Source organism: Schistocerca gregaria, chromosome 2 (genome assembly GCF_023897955.1).
Source record: "Schistocerca gregaria isolate iqSchGreg1 chromosome 2, iqSchGreg1.2, whole genome shotgun sequence".
In the NCBI taxonomy this organism is placed as follows: Eukaryota; Metazoa; Arthropoda; class Insecta; order Orthoptera; family Acrididae; genus Schistocerca; species Schistocerca gregaria.
Genome location: NC_064921.1, coordinates 169934014 through 169955723, shown reverse-complemented (window position 1 = coordinate 169955723; position 21710 = coordinate 169934014). Strand labels below are relative to the sequence as shown.

At 45.6% G+C, this 21710-nt stretch overlaps 1 protein-coding gene across 1 annotated transcript in view; it reads right to left on the bottom strand.

The window, feature by feature from the left end:
- LOC126335686 (uncharacterized) overlaps positions 1-21246 on the bottom strand; it is a 68564-nt gene extending 47318 nt beyond the window's left edge. The window contains exons 1-3 of the mRNA XM_049999143.1: positions 21228-21246; positions 20992-21183; positions 10618-10816 (exon numbers count right to left, since the gene is read on the bottom strand). Coding sequence (XP_049855100.1) covers positions 10618-10816; positions 20992-21183; positions 21228-21246 — 410 coding nt within the window. The remainder of the gene's footprint in view (positions 1-10617; positions 10817-20991; positions 21184-21227) is intronic.
- Between the last annotated feature and the right edge of the window lie 464 nt (positions 21247-21710).

Sequence of the window (21710 nt, the reverse complement as noted above, 5' to 3'; positions counted from 1 at the left end):
ACTCAAGAACGAACGTGGGTGCACGAATGGCAAAACGTCATTTTTTTTTGGATGAATCCAGGTTCTGTTTACAGCATCATGATGGTCGCATCTGTGTTTGGTGATATCGCGGTCAAAGCACATTGGAAGCGTGTATTCGTCATGCCATACTGGCGTGTCACCCGGCGTGATGGTATGGGATGTCATTGGTTACACGTCTCGGTCACCTATTGTTCGCACTGACTGCACTTTGAACAGCAGCAACAGTATTTTCCTTGACCGTGCCCAGCCTAACATGTCGAAATGTGCCCTGAAAATTTGTATGCAGGAAGAATAACCGAAAAGAAGGCCCTGTCAAAATTTTTGTTGCTAAGATGCCATGCAAGTGTTGAAAAAAAATGTTGAGAATTGCCAGTTCAACGCCCACCAGGCGGCTGGAAAGTTCTTCACCTCTATCGGAGCTGTAGCAGACCGCGGACGTGCAGCATGGCAGACAAATATCCCTGGCTGACGGCGCATCGGTAAACAGATAACACGACTTGACGCGGTCGTAATTTGTATAGAGAATTTTAGTTTTTGTTCATAGTTTCTCCTAAACAATTAGCCGTAGTTACTGTTCACTTCAATTTGCAACTCATTTAATATGCATAATAATTACCAGTTGCTTTTGCGGTAGCGTAAGTGTTGACAATGGAAATAAAACTGAAATAATATTCATTATGTTTAACGCTTAATGAAAAGCTGTGTGCAAACCTAGGTTTGCTTTGTAAAATCTGGCTGTGGTGTTTGTAAGTGGAAGAAAGACGTACACGAAATAATGAATGGATGCGAAAATGAAACTCGTGAAACTGTGAAAGGAAAACTATCGGAAAGACTTACTGTCCCTTTACCTCCTAGTAATAACTAAGAAGGTAAGGAATGAGGAGGTTCTACGCAGAATCGGAGAGGGAAGGAATATGCGGAAAACACTGATAAGGAGAAGGGACAGGATGATAAGACATCTGCTAAGACATGAGGGAATGACTTCCATGGTACTGGAGGGAGCTGTAGAGGGCAAAAACTGTAGAGGAAGACAGAGATTGGAATGCGTCAAGCAAATAATTGAGGACTTAGGTTGCAAGTGCTACTCTGAGATGAAAAGGTTAGCACAGGAAAGGAATTTGTTGCAGGCTGCATAAAACCAGTCAGTAGACACACACACACACACACACACACACACAAAAACCGAATAAATAACATGAACAACAGTTTTTAGAGGAATTTTCTTTGGATATGAAACATGCAGAGCAGATGTGTCATGTTGGGATAGTATCCATCTGTCTTTTTGGCCTATGTTTCAGGGCAGACTTAATGTCAGGCCAAGAAATGATTTTCAGCCACCAACATGTAGGGTGCCCAACACAATAGGAATGATGTGTTAGTTGTATTGGCCTGCTATGCATGGCAGCCTACGTGTCATGGGAAAAAAGTGTTTCAAATTCCATGGCACATAGACTGTGCTGCACAAGACGCATGTTGTGGGAGCATTACCAGATTGCTTTATCAGCCTCTTTTACAGGGCTGGCTACATGTGTGGATGGGCGTGCCTGGGGAAAGGTTGAGATGAACAGAGGAGGAGATGGAGAGAGAGGGGGGGTGGGTACAGATAGGGAGAGAGTGGACAGGAGGGGATGTGAAGACACAGAGGAAAGGGGAGAAAGAGAGGGACAGAGATAAAGGGGATGGAGGAAAAAGGGCAGGAAAGAGGATATCGGCTGAGGGGTGGGAGTAGGAAATGTACAGATAGGAAGGTAGGGAGATAATGGGCAGAAAGGTGAAAGGAGGAAAGTGACAGGTATGGAGGTGAGGAGGTCATTGGCAAGGATGGGAAGAAAAGATAGAGAGGGGTAGAGGAGGTAATGGAAAGGAAGACAAGAGTATGGACAGGGAGAGAGGGGAAGGGGAGACAGTTAGAGAGGGGGAGGATGTGGTGGAAACAGAGAGGGAGAGGCAAATATATGTGCAATATATGTATCAAAAGTATGTGCAAGTGAAGCTGTGGCAAATGGACTAGCATCTATAAAAAAATGAGCATATTTATGTATGAGTAAGAACTTCTCCCACACCACTGGACCAGTATGAGCCAAATTTGACACACAAACTCCAGGCCAAGAGAGGACCAACATAGGTAATTTACAATGCCCTAGCTCTTAAGTTTTACAGTGCGCTGCATGACAGGTGCTTTGAGTGAAAATGGTGTCAACCTGCTTTATCGGCTTTCTTTGCACAGCAGTCTACATGTCAGGGGCAAGAAATGATTTTTCCAACTCCAAATATGTAGGATACACAGCCAGCATAGCAGGTGTGTTAGACTAGTAGTGGCCTGCTTTGCATGGCAACCTATGAGTGCAGATGGTCATGTCTGGGAAAAGTTTTAGATGGATAGAGCTGAAAATTCAGACAGCAAAGGGGCTGGAGGGGATGTAAAGACACAGTGGGGGACTGAGGAGGAGTTTGGAGAGAGAGAGGAGGACTTAGAGAAGATGGACAGAAAGATGGGAGGAAAGAGGAGATAGGCTGAGATGTGGGAGGAGAAGATGGATAGATAGGGAGGTGAGGAGGTGATAGGCAGAGATGGGGGAGGAGGAGATGGACAGAGAGATGTGTGCATAATATATGAATACATGTAGTGTATAATATATAGGCAGGCAATGCTACAGGAACAAGGCTATATGTATATATATTCTGCAAGGTTTGCAGGAGAGCTTCTGTAAAGTTTGGAAGGTAGGAGACGAGGTACTGGCAGAAGTAAAGTTGTGAGGACGGGGCGTGAGTCGTGCTTAAGTAGCTCAGTTGATAGAGCACTTGCCTGTGAAAGGCAAAGGTCTCGAGTTCGAGTCTCGATCTGCACACAGTTTTAATCTGCCAGGAAGTTTCATATCAGCGCACACTCCGCTGCAGAGTGAAAATCTCATTCTGGAAACATACCACAGGTTGTGGCTAAGTCATGTCTCCGCAATATCCTTTCTTTCAGAAGTGCTAGTTCTGAAAGGTTCACAGGAGAGCTTCTGTAAAATTTGGAAGGTAGGAGACGAGGTACTGACAGAAGTAAAGCTGTGAGGACAGGGCGTGAGGCGTACTTGGGTAGCTCAGTTGGCAGAGCACTTGCCCGCGACAGGCAAATGTCCTGAGATCGAGTCTCGGTCCGGCACACAGTTTTAATCTGCCAGGAAGTTTCATACGAGCGCACACTCCGCTGCAGAGTGAAAATCTCATTCTGGAACAGCCTGGCTTAAAATATAGAACTGACACATGAAACAGACAAGCTCCACATAAGAGCAGCACATTTTATCACAGACGCGATGTGCACCACAGAGTGATTTATTGTTGAAATTCTTTGTACATACGTTCCTAGAAGAGCCATCCACTATATTGTTCTCTGTCATGTGTACCTTGTGAAAAGACAATGAACGTAAAATTGGAGAGATTTTAGCTCATTCAAAGGTTGTCACAGTCATTTTTTGCAGAATACTATTCGCAGCTGGAACAGAAAAGGGGGATTTGGGTGGGAGCGGGTGGGGGGTATGGAAGCGGAAGCTGGTAATGACAGTGGCACACAAAGTACCATCCATCACTCTCCAATCAAGTGGCTTGCAGATATAAATTTATATGTGTATGTAAAATGATAGTATGTACGAATTAATTTTTGTTTCTATATTTTATTAATGCAGACCCATCGGCAGTATGTATTTGTTTATTTTCAATGTTTCCATACTTGATGATGTGTGCGCAATGAAGACCAAACAACTTGGAGGAATTTCGACATGAGCCACCAATGAGACAGGTTCTCGCTGTATGAAGTTGAAACTGCGACACCAAGTCATGGCAGAGAGCCTCACGTGTTTTTTGGAAACTGTGACGATGAAACTTTCACTCTGAAAAACGTTGTCGTTACAGGTCTTCAGTCCGAAGACTGGTTTGAATCAGTTCTACATGCTAGTCTACCCTGTAGAATTCTCTTCATCTTTGCATTCCTACTGCAACCGAAATTCATTTGAACCTGATTACTGTGTTCATGTCTAGGTTTCCCTCTATAGTTTCTACCCCCTCTCATTCCTCCTTTACAAAACTAAATATTCCCAGTCGCCTGCAGATGTGCCTTATCAACCAATCCCTTCCTTTAGTCGACTTCACTGAGCGAGGTGGCACAGTCCTTACCACTGGGAGGACGACGATTCAAACCCGCATGCGTCCATCCGGATTTAGGTTTTCCGTGATTTCTCTAAATCGCTCCAGGAAAATGCCGGGATGGTTCCTTTCAAAGAGAACAGCCGATATCCCTCCCCTTCCCAGACACTGTCTGAACTTATTCTCCGTCTCTAATGAATCTGATATCGACAGGACGTGAACACAATCTTCCCCCTTCCTTTTTAGTTCAGCCATAAATTTGTTATACATTAAATATATTCGCAATTCCGAATAGGGACTACCATTAGCTGTATGTTGAAATAACGACAGTGAAAATTTGTGGCCGAAAACCGATTTCCCGCTTATTGCGAGCAGTCGCCTTACCATTAGCCTATGCGTGCACGACCCATGGCCCCTCCCAAACCTCCATATGTCGTCAACAATGTGGCTACAACCTGTGTACGTACAACTATTGTATATATTCATTCAGGCGAGACTTTTACTTGAAAGTCGCCTGTCTGGTGTCGGCGGATAAATACGATATTGTAGTGCCGCTGTTATTCCGAATTACAGTGCAATGGACGTTAGTTATAAAATACACACATCAAAAAAAGTTTTCCATCATCCCGCTTCCCAGAACTCCTGAAAGTAGACGTTGACTGTGGATATTGTATCACAGACACAGTCCCTTTGACTGTTCCGGTCGGAGTGGCCGAGCGGTTCTAGGCGCTACAGTCTGCAACTGCGCTACCGCTACGGTCGCAGGTTCGAATCCTGCCTCGGGCATGGATGTGTGTGATGTCCTTAGGTTAGTTAGGTTTAAGTAGTTCTAAGTTCTAGGGGCCTAAGACCTCAGATGTTAGGTCCCATAGTTATCAGAGCCATTGGAACCTTTGACTGTTTGGAGATGTCACAAAACCCGCCAAAGGTGTAAACAACCATGCATGAGCAGTGCCTATTAGACTTAGGGGGTCCGACAGCCGATCAGTTCCTGTCATTCCACCTGCACTGAGGTACACGGCTCGTGTTGTCTGTAGTTTAACCATTCCTGGACGGTAAATACCGCGGTTCGATCGCGTCCGCATTGTTACTTTGTGCCAGAAAGGGGGCCCTCAACAAGGGAAGTGTCCAGGCGTCTCGGAGTGAACCAAAACGATGCTGTTCGGACATGGAGGAGGCACAGAGAGACAGGAACTGTCGATGACATGTCTCGCTCAGGCCGCCCAAGGGCTACTACTGCATTGGATGACCACTACCTATGGGTTATGACTCGGAGGAACCCTGACAGGAACGCCATCTTCTTGAATAATGCTTTTCGTGCAGCCACTGGATGTCGTGTTACGACTCAAACTGTGTGCAATAGGCTGCATGATGCAACTCCACTCCCGGAGTCCATGGAGAGGTCCGTCTTAGCAAGCATGACACCATGCAGCACGGTACAGATGGGCCCAACAACATGTCGAATGGACCGCCCAGGATTGGCATCATGTTCTCTTTACCGATGAGTGTTGCATATGCCTTCAACCGGACAATCGTCGGAGACTTGTCTGGGGATAACCCGGTCAGGTTGACCGCCTTAGACACACTGTCCAGCGAGTGCAGCAAGGTGGAGGTTCCCTGCTGTTTTGTGGTGGCTATATATGGGGCCGACGTACGCTGTAATGGCTGTACAATGCGTGAATGCCATCCTCCGACCGATAGTGCAACCATATCGGCAGCGTATCGGCGAGGCATTCGTCTTCATGGACGACAATTCGCGCCCCCATCGTGGACATCTTGTCAATGACTTCCTTCGGGATAATGATATCCCTCGACTAGAGTGGCCAGCATGTTCTCCAGACATGAACCCTATCGGACATGCCCGTGACAGATTGGAATGGGCTGCTTATGGACGACCACCCAACCACTCTGAGGGATCTACACCGAATCGCCCTTGAGGAGTGGGGCAATCTGGACCAATAGTCCATTGATGAACCTGCGGATAGTATGCCAGGACGGATACAGGCATGCATCAATGAAAGAGGACGTGCTACTGGGTATTTGAAGTACCGGTGTGTACAGAAATCTGGACCACCAACTCTGAAGGTCTCGCTGTATGGTGGTACAACATGCAATGTGTGGTTTTCATCAGCAATAAAAAGGGAGGAAATGATGTCTATGTTCATCTCTGTTCCAATTTTATGTAGAGGTCCCGGAACTCTTGGAACCGAGGTGATGCAAAACCTTGGTTGTTGTATGTATATACACTGCTAAAAAAAAGTAGAGTGACAACATTTTAAACACCTGCATTATTTTTTCAGGAACTTTTGGAGTGCAACAGACTTTTGTTCTGGAAAATGAAACCTTTGCTTACGCGAAATATACATGTTCCGTTCTCTTCCCATCATACATATTGGCACTATGACCACGACTTCAACACAGCGTCGTAAACGAAGGAGGAACCTCCTTCACTTAAGTCACATAAGGCAGAAAAAGGAACGTTTCAGTATTTCCTAGGCCATCCAAGTGCCCGTATTACTGCCTCTCTTCTTCCGAGGCACGCTTCTGACAAGTGAACGAACAGTTTCTTCTAGAATTTTTTCGCACTCCTTAGTAAAGTAGTTTGGTCCCTTCCCCTCTGTTTTAAACCAACCAACCAACCTTTGTAAGGACCTCTGCAAGTTGTTCGAGTGTTTGAGGTACTATAGGACGGGCCCGAAGTTGTCTGTCCAGAATATCCCATAAATGCTCAATATAACTGACGTATGGACTCAGAGCAGGACAGTCTTATGTTTGAACCACGAAGTCATGTACCGTTTGCACGGTGGTTACTGCTGAATACGCGTTCGCATTGTCTTGTTGCAGCATAAGGTGGGCCTTCATCGCAACTGGCCCAGTACAATCTTGTTGATGTATCTAAGTCGGGCTCTGAGTATTTGAAGGCACGCTCGGTCATCAACTGTGATGCAATTCCACATCACTACAGAGCCGTAGCAAAATTTGTCCATTTCCTGGACTGCTGCTTCACTACGACATTCACTATGATGACGATATACGCATATACGTCCGTCGCACCGTATTAGACGAAAACGGGACTCGTTTGTAGACAATACATACCAGTGCCTATGTTTCTCAGAAAACCGAAGTCGATCTCTCATGTCCCGAACAATTAATCGAGGAGTTCTCCTTGGGCTTAAACCGTCTCTCGGAGTCTGTCGTGTATTGTGTGGTTATTGACATTGCAATGCTCTTAGACTAGTCTGTAGGTCCCAGGCCATCGCAGTGTGCAGGCGAAGAGAACGGTTACCCACTTATCGGTCGCCTCTGGGCGATGTTTTTAGTTTTCTCTCTTGCCCGGATTTTTCTTGTATATGTACCAGATTCATCACGAAATCGTTTCCAAACTTTCCCAACAACAGATGAAGTCACATTAATCTCTGTAGATACTTCACTGTAGTAATGTCACTGCCCGAACATGTTCTACCTCAGTCAGATGCCTCATGTTGATTCACATTCACAAAGAGTATAGAGACGCATTCGTTCTTTACACTCATTAGATGGCAGAGCGAGACGCTGCTCGGCCATTTCACCATTACGTATAGCATAATACCTTTGAATACTTACACTAAGCCAGGGCTTTTGGACTATTATGGAGGATTTTTCTCACTATTAAAACATATCGGTAGACTAAGATCAACCGTACACAGCGTGTCCATAACTGAAGTTCCAGTTTCAAAACGCTGTACAAAGAGAATCACTGCTTAGAATGACATAAAATTTGAACAGATTGTTACTGACACAAGGGAAAAGGTCATGTAGAAAAAAGAATGTAAAGGAAATTTTAGGAATAGATGATGCTGTAGGCATTTTAACAGAAATAGGTTCGCCTACAAATTACAGATGAATCGCAATACAACGGCTAGGGCTTGAGTTGAACATTACACCATCTGCAGTATTCAATGTACATAACAGCACAAGTTCAGCAGTCAACAGTTGTGGCACTGTTAGTTACGTAAGCCCATCCACTGCAGCAAGTTCGTACCACATTGGATGCCTGAGGCGAAAAATCGCATAAAAAGCAAAATGAAATCGCCTTTTAATCGTCCTAGGGCCAAAAACCGCATAAAAAGCAAAATGACAGCGGTTTCTAATGCTCGAGAGACTGGCCCGAGGATTGTTCAATATGCTGCCCACCGATTTCTACCACAAGTTGAAACCGAAAAGCAGCATGTTCCACAACAGATAAGAGAATCTCGGTGGTCATGTTCAGAATGCGTTGCGCAATGAGTGCCATCAGTTCAGCAAAGTTCGTAACTGGTGCACTGAACACATCTCTCAGATAACCCCACAGGTAAAAGTCACACGAATCTGAACGGCCACACTGTACAGAAATGACGGCTATAATTCTAGCATTTCCGGAATAACTCTGCAGCAGCCGCATCACTGTCTGTGCAATGTGCGGAGGAGCGCCATCTAGCAATAAAATGATCCTACCCACACATTCATTCTGTTAAAGTTTTGGAATGACGTCGGTGAGCAGAAGACTCTCATAGCGTTTACCAGTAACGGTACAGGTAACAGGAGCCACAGGACTCATATCCTCGAAAAGATGCCCCCTACTATAAACATTGCCTTCAACCCGCACCACACAGTCACCTTAGCAGAATGGAGTGGTGCCAGTTCATGAGCTTGCGGATTTTCCGTTGATTTTCCGTTGCCCTTATGCTGCAATTCTGCGTACTGACATGTCCTTGCCTATGGAAATAGACTTCGTCTGTCAACAGAATGGTCATGGCTCTTCGTTGTCCACTTCCATGAAGAGCAAGTAATTCCAGAGCAAACGTTTGTCTTGCTGGCAGGTCAGCAGGAACCAACTTCTGAAAGCGGGTGATTTTTGTATGGGTAGTAGTGCAGGATGTTTCGTAGGATTTTAAAACACAGTGCTCGCAGCCACGCTTAACGTTCGGGCAATTTCCCATGCAGTGCATGTTTACACACCACCGCTCGATCCCTCCTGCAATACTGAGGCAACACCGTCAACAGACGTCGGATCAACTGCTTTCCTCCATCTGCCGCATTACACTTCAAAAGAACGTGTATTTTCGAAATGTGTACTCATTGTCTCCAAATCCTTAGCAGACATCGGACCAGTGAGCTTTCTCATACCCCTGAGCGTCCGGAACTTCTGCAGGGATACTAGAGCACAGGAGCTTTAACAGCAATGACTTATTTGCGATGACTGGGTGTTGTGTGATGTCCTTAGGTTAGTTAGGTTTAAGTAGTTCTAAGTTCTAGGGGACTGATGACCATAGTTGTTAAGTCCCATAGTGCTCAGAGCCATTTGAACCATTTGAACTTATTTGCTTTCAACTCCTTCAGTTGTTTCTCTACGCCAGGGATGCTTATTACTATGTCGCTCTTACGGAGTATGTGCAATGGTCAGACGAACGTACGTTTATACGATTTTCCTGTGTGAACCATTTCGTGAACACGAAATTTAAAAGCTCAGGTTTCGTTTTTCTATCTTCAGTTGCGACACCAGACTGGTCAACAAGGGACTGGATGGAAGCCTTAGACCTGCTTAGCGATTTTACACATGACCAGAATTTTATGAGGTTCTCTGCCAGATCTTTTGCTAAGGTATGATTTTGGTAGTAGTATTCTTCACACATAGATCTTTTCACAGATGCACCAATGTCTACTAACTTTTGCTTATCGCAATTTTGCCGGCCATGGTGGCTGAGCGGTTCTAGACGCTTCAATCCGGAACCGCACGACTGTTACAGTCGCAGACTCGAATCCTGCCTCGGGCACGGATGTGTGTGATGTCCTTACGTTAGTTAGGTTTAAGTAGTTCTAAGTTCTAGGGGACTGATGACTTCAGATGTTAAGTCCCATAGTGCTCAGAGCCATTTGAACCATTTTTTTGTCGCCATTTCCGCGTTCTCTTTCTAACCGAGATTTGAACAGCCTCTGCTTCGTCAGCATCTTCCGAACTTCGTTATTAAACTACAGACGGTCTTTCCCATGATTTATCCACTTATCAAGCACATAAATCTCTAGACCACGAATTTACAATCTACTTAAAGTTTGCCCATAATACCTCTACATTCATCTCACAGGAGCTAAGTGACGTCAGGTTCACTCTCTAAGTGAGATCCTAACAATGGTTATCTGCTCTGTCTGGGAGAAACACTCTCCCAGCCTTCTGGATTGATTTATTAACTTCCGTAACCTTAGTTGTTATAATGACATCATGATCGCTAATGCTCATTTCTATACTGACATTGTCGATAAGATTCGTCCTATTTGTACCCACAACGTCTAAGATATTTACATTGCGTGTGGGCTGCGGAGCTAGCTGCTCAAGACAGTTTTCAGAAAACGTGTTCAATAGTATTTCGCACGATTGCCTGTCTGTATCCCCTGTTATGTCCGTATTAAGCTGACGTGTTAAACACGTTTGTGTAGATGACACGGCAGGTGGCTGACCTGAGGCGGACGGCGCCGCGCGGGTCGTTGGGCCGCGTCTGCTTGATGAGCGCGACGGTGGCGTCGTGCAGGCGCAGCGAGGCCGCGGCGAACACGCTGTCCAGCTCGATGCCCATGTCGCGCTCCGAGACCCAGTCGCGCCCCGCCGACAGCCTGCGCGCCGCCTCCAGCTGCTTGTGCGCCGACGGCGCGTCCTCCACTGCATCCAGTAAGCACAGTTACGCCTCTCCTCTCCATCCACCACACCTACTAACTTTAGTGTCATGTATCGATGTTTTCTTCCCTTTTATTATCATTTCCATTCCCCATCGGGGCGGGCTGGCAAAAGCATAAGTGCTGCTTTTGAGCCGAGAAAAAAATGTGGTAATGTGTGTGAAATCTTATGGGACTTAATTGCTAAGGTCAATCCCTAAGCTTACACACTACTTAACCTAAATTATCCTAACGACAAACGCACACCCCCATGTCCGAGCGAGGACTCGAACCTCCGCCGGGACCAGGCACACAGCTGAGAGACAAAAATAGACAGGAAGATATTTAAAACAATACACAGAAGAAAACATGGCGGAATATAGAAAACAAAAAAGGCGGAACAGAAGAAAGAAAGCATTCAAACTGGTGACTGTAAATCGGAGATAAAAATCTAAAACAGTAATTCACACCAAAAAAAAAACACACACACACACACTTGATCAAAAGGCACCAGGCAAAGTACAGCCGGAGCAGAAAATCATAAAACTAAATAAAACAGCGACGTGACGGACGGCGTAGCATGGAACAGTCATGGACGATAAACAAGTTGAGCACAAATTAAAACTACAGCTCTTTACACACAGGAGAACAGCACCAAACACAACACTGACATAGCACGCTGATGATGATGCGCAAAACAGATGTAGATACTGATAACGATGAGCAAAATACAGGATCTGCCAGGGGCAAGGAGATGTGGGAGAAGGGTAGAAGTGTGGGAGGGGAGTAGAGGTGGGAGATGGGTGAGGGTGCGTTGAAGAGGGCTGGGGAGGGACGCAGTTGAGAATGGGGTGCAGGGACGCAGGGGGGAAAGGAGGAAAATCCGCTCTGCGAGAAGGAGGGGAGAGGAAAAGGGAGGCCCTGGGGAGGGTAGGGAACAAGGCCAGGTTACAGTTGGAAGGAAGGGTAGATGTCATGGCGAAGTTCAACATCCAGGAGGGGGAGGTGCTGGAAATTGCCCTGATGAAGGAGACGAAGGGTGTAGAGATGGAGAGAGGGAGAGGTACAGAGATAGAGGCGCAGCAACAGGCAGGGGGTGGAGAGGAAGGAGGAAACCAGGGGGTGGAGGAGGACAAGCTTGCAGACAATGTAAAGAATGCAGAGATGTTGGAGGAAAAGGAGGAGGTGGGGGAATAGCAGAGGTCGTACAGGAGCCGTGTGGGGGAAGGAAGGCAGATATGGAAGGCAAGACAGAGCGCATGGTGTTCGAGGATTTGGATGGCATTGTAAAAGCAGGTGAGTGCGGAGATCCAGGCAAGGCTGGCGTAACAGAGGATGTATCAATGTTATCTCACGGGCATCATAAAGTGGGCAACAGAATCGCTAGTTTCTGTCGGACGCAAACAGCAGTTGCGTGGGATCTGGTGGAACCAATGCTGCCTGCCCGCTGAGCCACGCCTTCAGCGGCTCTGGTCTAGGAGCGCCCTCTGCCGCCGCAATAGAGGATAACTGCGGCAGCCACACAGCCACTCGCACTCGGAGCAACTTCGCTACGTGACAGTACTCAGGCGCCACCTAGTCGTGGCTCCGACACTGTTGTTCGTGCTTCAGAGTGCCACTGAGCGTTGGACTGTATTCTTACTGTATTATTTGTAATGATTCTTTGTATGCTTGGAGAAATATAGTTAAGTCAGTCTTATGTTTCCTGTGTTAACTTGTTCAGTACTCATTTCTGCTCCTGTACAGCTTTCCTATGACGACATGTACAGCACTACTCTGTGTACGATGTCATACACAACATTATTGTGTAGTAAAATCAACAGAATGTCAAAACCAATTGCAAAATGATTTAGATAAGGCATTGGTATGGTGAGAAATTGGCAGTTGACCCTAAATAATAAAAGTGCGAGGCCATCCACATGAGCGCTATAAGCAACTTCGGTTGAGCGATAAGCAATCATATTTCAAGGCCGTAAATTCAACTAAATACTTACGAATTACAATTAAGAACAACTTAAACTGGAACGAACACATAGAAAATGTTGTGGGGAAGCCGAACCAAACACTGCGTTTTATAAGCAGCACACTTAGAAGGTGCAACATTTCTACTAAAGTACTGACTACACTACGCTCGTCCGCCCTCTTTTGGAGTACTGCTGTGCGGTATGGGATCCTTACCAGTTAGGATTAGCGGAGCACATCGAGAAAGTTCAAAGAGGAGCAGCACGTTTTATTTTAGCGAGAATTAGGGAGTGAGTGACACTGACATGGTACAGTATTGGGGTGGACATCATTAAAACAAAGGCTTTCCACATTAGGAAGCATCTTCTCACGAAATTTCAATCACCAACTTTCTCCTCCAAATGCGAAAATATTTTGGATTTGCAGAGTATCCATGTAGATGCATATGTAGTGCCGCCTCCATTGCCAGGTCGTGGGTTGAATGTGCTGATGGAGACTAGAAATGAACGTCGGACAGCTAGTAAGACATCCCTGTTTGAGTTATCTTTTTATTCATGTTGAGTACATAGGTGTGGTCATCGCTGAAGGAGACGCTAATGACTCTGGGATGAGAGAGTGAGCCGCAGAGGTCAGCAAACTGCCGTGAGCAGATACAACTGGGAAGAGGTGCGAACAAGCAGTGTCATGCTCTGGAATCAGAAGGATGGCCGTAGCTGGCAAAAACTGCAAGCCATGACCAATGTATGGCAGGCTGCTGGAGCACCTTTGGTCACCATATACAACATAGGGTTGGAGGGTACTCAAACTGTAGTCCCCAGCATGTTCAACATCGAAGATCTGTGCCAGTCCAGGGCAATGATCAGTGTCAATGGAAGACTTTAAGAGCTGGTGCACAGATTGGGCATTCCTTGGCAGAAGAATGGATGCTTCAGCAAGTAGTCTCCACCTCAAAGTAAGTAGTTGATGGAGACAGTGATGGCTGGCATCATGTAGACACATCAATACAGTCAGGCACAGAATTATACTGGCGAACCGAGTACAGCTGAGTGTATCTGAGGGTAAAGGTCTGATTTGGAAGGGGAGGGGGGGAAGGAAAGCTTATTTATAAAGAGTGTGCGTGGCGGTGTTTCTCAAACAGCTGCAACCCCGTCACAGAAGAGACAGCAGGCTGTAGCAGCTGGGTGTCACCAATGGGTGACGATGAATTCATTCATACTGCGATTATTGTTTAGTCATCTCCTGAAGAATCCTCTCAGAAGATGTATTATTGCCCAGTTTCACCCTTCAGAGCTGCTGGCTAGCTTTTACCACTCTGTCAGCTTCCTGAATAAGCGCTCTTGCACTCTTAATACATCTTCTTACGTCACAGTGAGTGATCATCGCAATGACAGAGTTTCTCTTTCTATTATGTTGCTTTGCTGTGAGGGTGCCTGACAGTTGAAGGCTTCAAAACTGATAACAGCGCAACAAAGCGACGAGTACTGGTCGAAACTCGAAAAAATACATCTGGAAAAAATTAGGATATAGTCCACTTACACCCCTACAACATGTGTACTTTTCTGAGAGTTTGAAATACACCAATGCCTTTAAATGTTCCCCTAGCTAGCAATCTAAGGGATTAAAGTTAGGCGAATTGGGAGGTCGACCAGTTCATCGCTTATTAAACATTTGTATAAGAGGCACAGAAAATGAGGTAATGCCTCGTCATGAATAAATCACGTCCATTGTCTTTTGTCCACATACGGATACTGACATGCGACTTATATTTTGTTCCTATGATCACTTGAGGTTTTGGCATTTGCTGGTATGTAGGTATTGTCGTTATTTACTGTCTCACTGGGTGTAAATCCTACCTCACAAGTGAGTAAAATGCAAGCTGTGAACTACAGATCTTCAGCTGTTCGTTAATAGAATACATTGGAAGAATTATAATACGGCATAGCTGGCTTCTGAGCTGAGGTTCCGCTCATGCTGTGCGTTAAAGTAACTCCTCATATATAAATGACCATGCAAGAGCGGGCTTCATAACCTTCAGCAGCTCCAATTCTTCACAAACTTATTTCAGGATCGTTTTCTTGTTGTCGCCATACTGCTTCTTCCATATTCAGTATGCGAACTGTACGACATTTACCGCGATGCCGTACTCTTGTTGCGAATGATCCTGTGTCTACGAATTGCTGGGCATTCTGCAGGACTTTTTTCGGATGGGAAGCTGCATTGACGAAGTCGTTTGGTGTACGTGACAACAGTCTGTCTCGTAACGCCGTTGGTTAAACCACAGAATTCTCCAAATGGAGTAATAATGGGACAGAATTTCTCTGTTAACATTGTTCAGACATTGCGTAATTATTAATCTCGCTGTGAAGCCAGCTCAATGTCAGAACGGTACACACAAAAGGTAGACATTTGCAACTATTGTGACTGGCATCAGCAACACTGTCAGAGGACTAAGTATGGAGACGAAGGCACACAATAAGAAATGATCAACGAATGGCAATGGGAAAATAGCTGCCACCACTGACAAGGGAAACTCCCCCTCGCATACTCTCTCAGATTTAGTGGTAAGTTGGCCCACTGGATAGCTCAACAGAAATGAACACAGATCAATTATGAAAATAGGAAGAAGATGTACTGAACTACGAAAGAAGAAGAAAAACAGAAACAGTGAGTGGTCCAAGCTTAAAGATGTGCCACGTCTACGAAACATGCTTGATCATGGCGTTGTGGTTATGGGGTTATGGCGATGGAATGAAAACAAGGAGCTCCCTGTTCAAACCTCCATTGTGTCTATCTTTTTTCCCACAGATTTATTAACTGTCCATCCGGTCATACACGTGTCTGTTCTCTGTATTCAAACTGGTATCATCTGTGCCATGGTGTAACGTCCGTTTGCAACAGTGAGGTGTAATGAAGGGACCTTCAGATGTACGTACCTCCTATGTGTTCTACATAAGTACTACATGTTATGACTCTTGTGTTCTGTTTTGGAAGTTGTGCTGGAGCAAGCTGGTGCCAGAACACCAGGTGGCAAGGAGTTTGTGAGAAGATCAATAGAGGCCAAAGACGGACTCGCAAGAAACGAGCCGCCAACGCCCTCTCGGCCCCCAGTATTTAGATCGCCGCTGCAGACCGGAGGGCCAGTCACTCCAAATGTGTCATCCAGTGAGTCTCCGAGACATTAGTCACAGCCCAGTCACTTGCAGTTGCAGACAGTCGCAGCCAGCACATAGTGACCAAAGCAGTGTACATAGCGGACTTGTACTTCACCAGTAGTGAGGCTAATATGGCCTAGAACGGAAGCGTTTGTACCACAGCGACTATCTTCAGTTAAGTAACTTTCTATTCTTATGAATAAAGAACCCAGTTAATATACGTGTGCAGTTTGTGTTATAGGAAGAGGATACTGGCCACCAAACAACATCCTCACCTTCCTTCCCATGGTACAGCTCTACAGTGACGGCAAAAAAGAAGTTTTGACCCTTGAATTCCTCTGTTGTAACACAGTTCACAGTCATTCATTTATTGTTTCCGTTTCTTTGAAAGGTCTATATAGCATATCGCATGCCATCACTATTCTTTATATTTACTTGCGATGGTAATATATTCTGACGACATGACTCACTTTCTATAACCAGTGTATAGAATGACAATTCCAGAGACTACAGTAGGAGAACAGACACGTCAATGACAGGAAGAAAAGCTCATAAAACTGCGAAAAAAGATGGGGCATTAGCAAGATTTGAACATAGATATCCCATTTGGCAGTCTAACACCATGACGACACCACCATGACGTGATGGTTATCGTAATACGCTCGATGTTGCACATCTTGAGCTTGGACCGTTCACTGTTTCTATTTTGCTTCTTATTTCACAGTTCAGTACACCGTCTTCCTGTTTTCATGCTCTTGATCTGTATTCAGTTTTTGACAGGCTAACCACTGGGCCATTTACCACCAAATACAGATATGAGGGGGATGGGAAGGGGAATTCCCTTTGTGAGTACGGATTGTCCTCGACACAAGTAAAAGTGGTCCATATGTCAACAAACGTTTGTCTCTGGACGTACGTTTGCAGTTTTTCACTTCGTCATTTTATTTCCCTAAAGAGTGGGAGGGGGAATGAGGGGCTAGTAGCAGAAGGTTACTGCTCTTTAGCTATAACGTTTGTTAAAATACAAGGTTAAAGTGAAATATAGTAGTAAAAGAAACTAGATGATTTTGTTAAACAGAGATAAATAGCCAGGTATGATTCCTGAGCGAATATGTGTTATATATTCATATGGACATATGGCTGTAAATGTGTTCTGGGGTGGGTACACCCACTTGATGGTGGAGGTAACATCTCTGTCAGAGCAGGTTTGAACGATTGAAAGCACAAATTGGAATATACCAGGGATGTGGAAACGTTCTGTCTCCATGAGCATCTTAGTCATATGTTTGCAGCAAACCGTCAACACCGTTTTGGCGCCATTGTGTGAGCGGGAGGATTATTGGCGACCGCCTCGTGGGACCATAATTCTTCAAACATGCCTCGCAGGTGAGAAATATCTGTACTCTATGCAGGTGAACCTGACTCCCCCATAGGAAGTTGTGCTGTGGGCAGTACGAAGGGTAATGTTGCTACTACATGATGGTGCCCTGTCTCATTTGCGTTTGGAGATAGCTCGACAACATCTACCCAGACTACAATTGAGGCTGAATTGGTTCTGACGGCCTGCTGCCACCATACCACTACATTGCCAAGAATCTACTATCTCCACCTTCCATGGATGCATCTCCTTCGGACGTTTTACCTGCTATATGTCTATATGATTCTCTTTCCTCCTTATCAGCCCAGAGACTATTACCTGAAGTTTGTTCCCAATTAGAAACATCACCCTGTAGATGCTGTAACTATAAACAAACGATTTAGATGTAGCAATAACGCTTTTGTGGGAGATCACTGTGGAGTCGATGATGAGCCAGGTGATAATAACGTTGGTGTTCCTGTGTAGCAGCTGGAGGACGATGTACTGAAGATTCGATGACCAGTTCCAGGTAGACAGGTTTGTGGGATGGCAGCAAAAGTAGAGAAAATGGACACTGAAAGAGAACTAATGTATTAAGTTGGCGATGGCAATTTATAAGGTTTCATTTCGAGTACTGAGATAATCGGATAGAATTAGGTTATTGTGGTATATGTTGCTGTAGGATTAGATAAGTTAAAGATGGCAGCTTTGTAGCACGATAACATAAGAATATCTAGACGGGAGGAATTGAAATGGCAGTGGTTCTGGGAGTATACGGCGACGGCATTTAGATGAAACGCGGAGCGAGCTGCAAGTATGATTTAATGAGTGATGGAAATTTTATAGGGAACAGTTGTGATAAAATGAACTATGTCTTCCATGGTGAGGGTAGGACGCAGGTAGTTGTCAGGGTGGATGGATGTGTCTCTGTTTGTTTACAGCACTGACGAAATAAATCTCGGGTGAGCAGCCTGGTATGGGTATGCATAGAACACAATATTTCGGCAATCAACCACGTTGCCACCATCAGTTGCGCTGATGTACTGACCGACGGTGGGCCGGCGCCAGGTATATATAGGACATTCCCCCTCCCGCTCCTCCCTCAGGCGCTTCCTATGAGTCGGTGCGGTCCGCGCCCCGCGCGCGGTCCAGGTACAGAGTCCGTTCTCCCGCCGTCTGAACGTTGCGTCCTAGGTCTTCTCGTTCAGGAGGGTCTGCCGGCACCGCTTTCGTTATTCTTCCCTCCTCCTCCGAAGTCGGTATACTCTGGGAAATGTCCTTTTTCTTCTTAATCCTGGTGATCCCGGGTTCCCACGCTGTCACGATTTAGTTGTGGCTCCCTTACTCTGATCTCTATGGCTTCTTTGATGATAAAGTCTCAGTATTCGGAAGTCTGTGTCAGGACTTTGGTTTGGTCATAATCCTTGCTGTGGAGTTCCGACAGGCAATGCTCAGCGATTGACGACTTACTGGGCTGTTGCAGTCTAGTGTGCCGTTGATTGCCGAAATATGGTGTCCTATGCACACTCATACCAGGCTTTTCACACGAGATTTATTTCGTCATAAAATATACTTGAAAATTGAAGATTCACAGTATACAGCACTGTTTCTATTTTTGAGTAGTACGATCTCCATTAAGAATAGGGGACATAATTCTTTTCTTTTTTGTTAAATTCAGTATAGTGGGTGTCAGGGGTATGAGTGCAGATATTGTGATCACTTTTACCTTAATAAGTACCCACTCCAGTGTCTTAGACGTTGCTGTCTGCATCTAACAGTCTCCCTGCAAACATGTCTCATAATGTACTACCTGGACAGTCGTAATTGCGTCACTGATCTACACCTGTTAGTATAGACTAACTATTTGGCATCCACGTGACTACAGTTCAACACCTGACCTGTTGTCCAGGGGAAAACGAACATTAGTGGCTTGCTTGTGTCACACGTACTTGGAGTTCCTTCTCTAAGTCCTCGCACAAACGAAAAAAATGGCTGACATCGAAATAGGTGTGCAAGGAATAGAAAAGCAACTGAAATTAGTCAACAGAGGAAAGTCCACTGGACCTGTGGGATACCAATTCGATTCTACACAGAGTATGAGAAAGAAATTGCCCCCCTTCTAACAGCCGTATACCGCAAGCCTCTAGAGGAACAGAATGTTCCAAATGATTGGAAAAGAGCACAGATAGTTCCAGTTTTCAAGAAGGGTCGTCGAGCAGGCGCGCAAAACAATAGGCCTATATCTGTGACATCGATCTGTTGTAGAATTTTAGAACATGTTTTTTGCTCGCGTATCATGTAATTTCTGGAAACCCAGAATCTACTCTGTAGGAATCAACATGGAGTCCGGAAACAGCGATCGTGTGAGACCAACTCGCTTTATTTGTTCATGGCACCCAGAAAATATTAGAGACAGGCTCCCAGGTAGATGCCATTTTCGTTGACTTCCGGAAGGCGTTCGATACAGTTCCGCACTGTCGCCTGATAAACAAAGTTAAGGGCCTACGGAATATCAAACCAGCTGTGTGGCTGGATTGAAGAGATTTTAGCAAACAGAACACAGCATGTTTTTCTCAATGGAGAAACGTCTACAGAAGTAAAAGTAACCTCTGGAGTGCCACAGGGGAGTGTTATGGAACCACTGCTTTTCACAATATATATAAATGACCTAGTAGATAGTGTCGGAAGTTCCATGAGGCTTTTCACGGATGATACTGTAGTATACAGAGAAGTTGCGGCATTAGAAAGTTGCAGCGAATTGCAGGAAGATCTGCAGCGGATAGGCACTTGGTGCAGGGAGTGGCAACTGACCCTTAACATAGATAAATGTAACGTATTGCGAATGCATAGAAAGAAGAATCCTTTATTGTATGATTCTATGATAGCGGAACAAACACTGATAGTAGTTACTTCTGTAAAATATCTGGGAGTATGCGTACGGAACGATTTGAAGTGGAATGATCATATAAAATTAATTGTTGGTAAGGCGCGTACCAGGTTGAGAATCATTGGGAGAGTCCTTAAAAAATGTAGTCCATCAACAAAGGAGGCGGCTTACAAAACACTCGTTCGACCTATACATGAGTATTGCTCATCAGTGTGGGATCCGTACCAGGTCGGGTTGACAGAGGAGATAGAGAAGATCCAAAGAAGAGCGGCGCGTTTCGTCACAGGGTTATTTGGTAAGCGTGATAGCGATACGGAGATGTTTAGCAAACTCAAGTGGCAGACTCTGCAAGAGACGCGCTCTGCATCGCGGTATAGCTTGCTGTCCAGGATTCGAGAGGGTGCGTTTCTGGATGAGGTGTCGAATATATTGCTTCCCTCTACTTATACCTCCCGAGGTGATCACGAACGTAAAATTAGAGAGATTCGAGGGCGCACGGAGGCTTTCCGGCAGTCGTTCTTCCCGCGAAACATACGCGACTGGAACAGGAAAGGGAGGTAATGACAGTGGCACGTAAAGTGCCCTCCGCCACATACCGTTGGGTGGCTTGCGGAGTATAAATGTAGATGTAGAGGTACAAACGAACCTATTATTATTAGTCTACAATCGAAGAAAATACTGATGACATGTTGTTCAATACACTGTCCTCAGTCACCTATAAAAATATCTGCATTTGTACCCATAACACCCTGTATAAGTAATTAGGAAGGTGGTGTGTTGGAAACTGGTGTACCTGTAAGGCGGGATGTAAAGAGAGTACGCACGCTGGTCGAGCAGGAAGCTGCCGTAGACGTATCTGGCGATGGCCTCCCTGCGGCCTCCGTCGGTCTTGCAGCGCCGGCCGGCGGCCACGGCTTGCAGCAGGAGCTGCTCCGCCAGCCACCACCACGTGGCCGGCTTCTGCATGAAGAACAGCCCCACCTGCAGGTATGCCCCGCAGTCGAAGCCCGCCTGGCCTGCAACACGCAGCGCGCCGTTCCTGCAGCGTCGTCTCTTTAACCAGTGCCAATCTGCGCCATGGTTATTTACACTCACAGAAAAAAGTAGCATCTACACTACTGGCCATTAACATTGCTACACCAAGAAGAAATGCAGATGACAAACGGGTATTCATTGGACAAATATACTACAATAGAACTGACATTTGATTACATTTTCACGCAATTTGGATACATAGATCCTGAGAAATCGGTACCCAGAACAACCCCCTGTGGCCGTAATAGCGACCTTGATACGCCTGGGCATTGAGTCAAACAGAGCTTGGATGGCGTGTACAGGTACAGCTGTCCATGCAGCTTCAACACGATACCACAGTTCATCAAGAGTAGTGACTGCGGTATTGTGACGAGTCAGTTGCTCGGCCACCATTGACCAGACATTTTCAATTGGTGAGAGATCTGGAGAATGTGCTGGCCAGGTCAGCAGTCTAACATTTTCTGTATCCAAAAAGGCCCGTAGAGGGCCTGCAACATGCGGTAGTGCA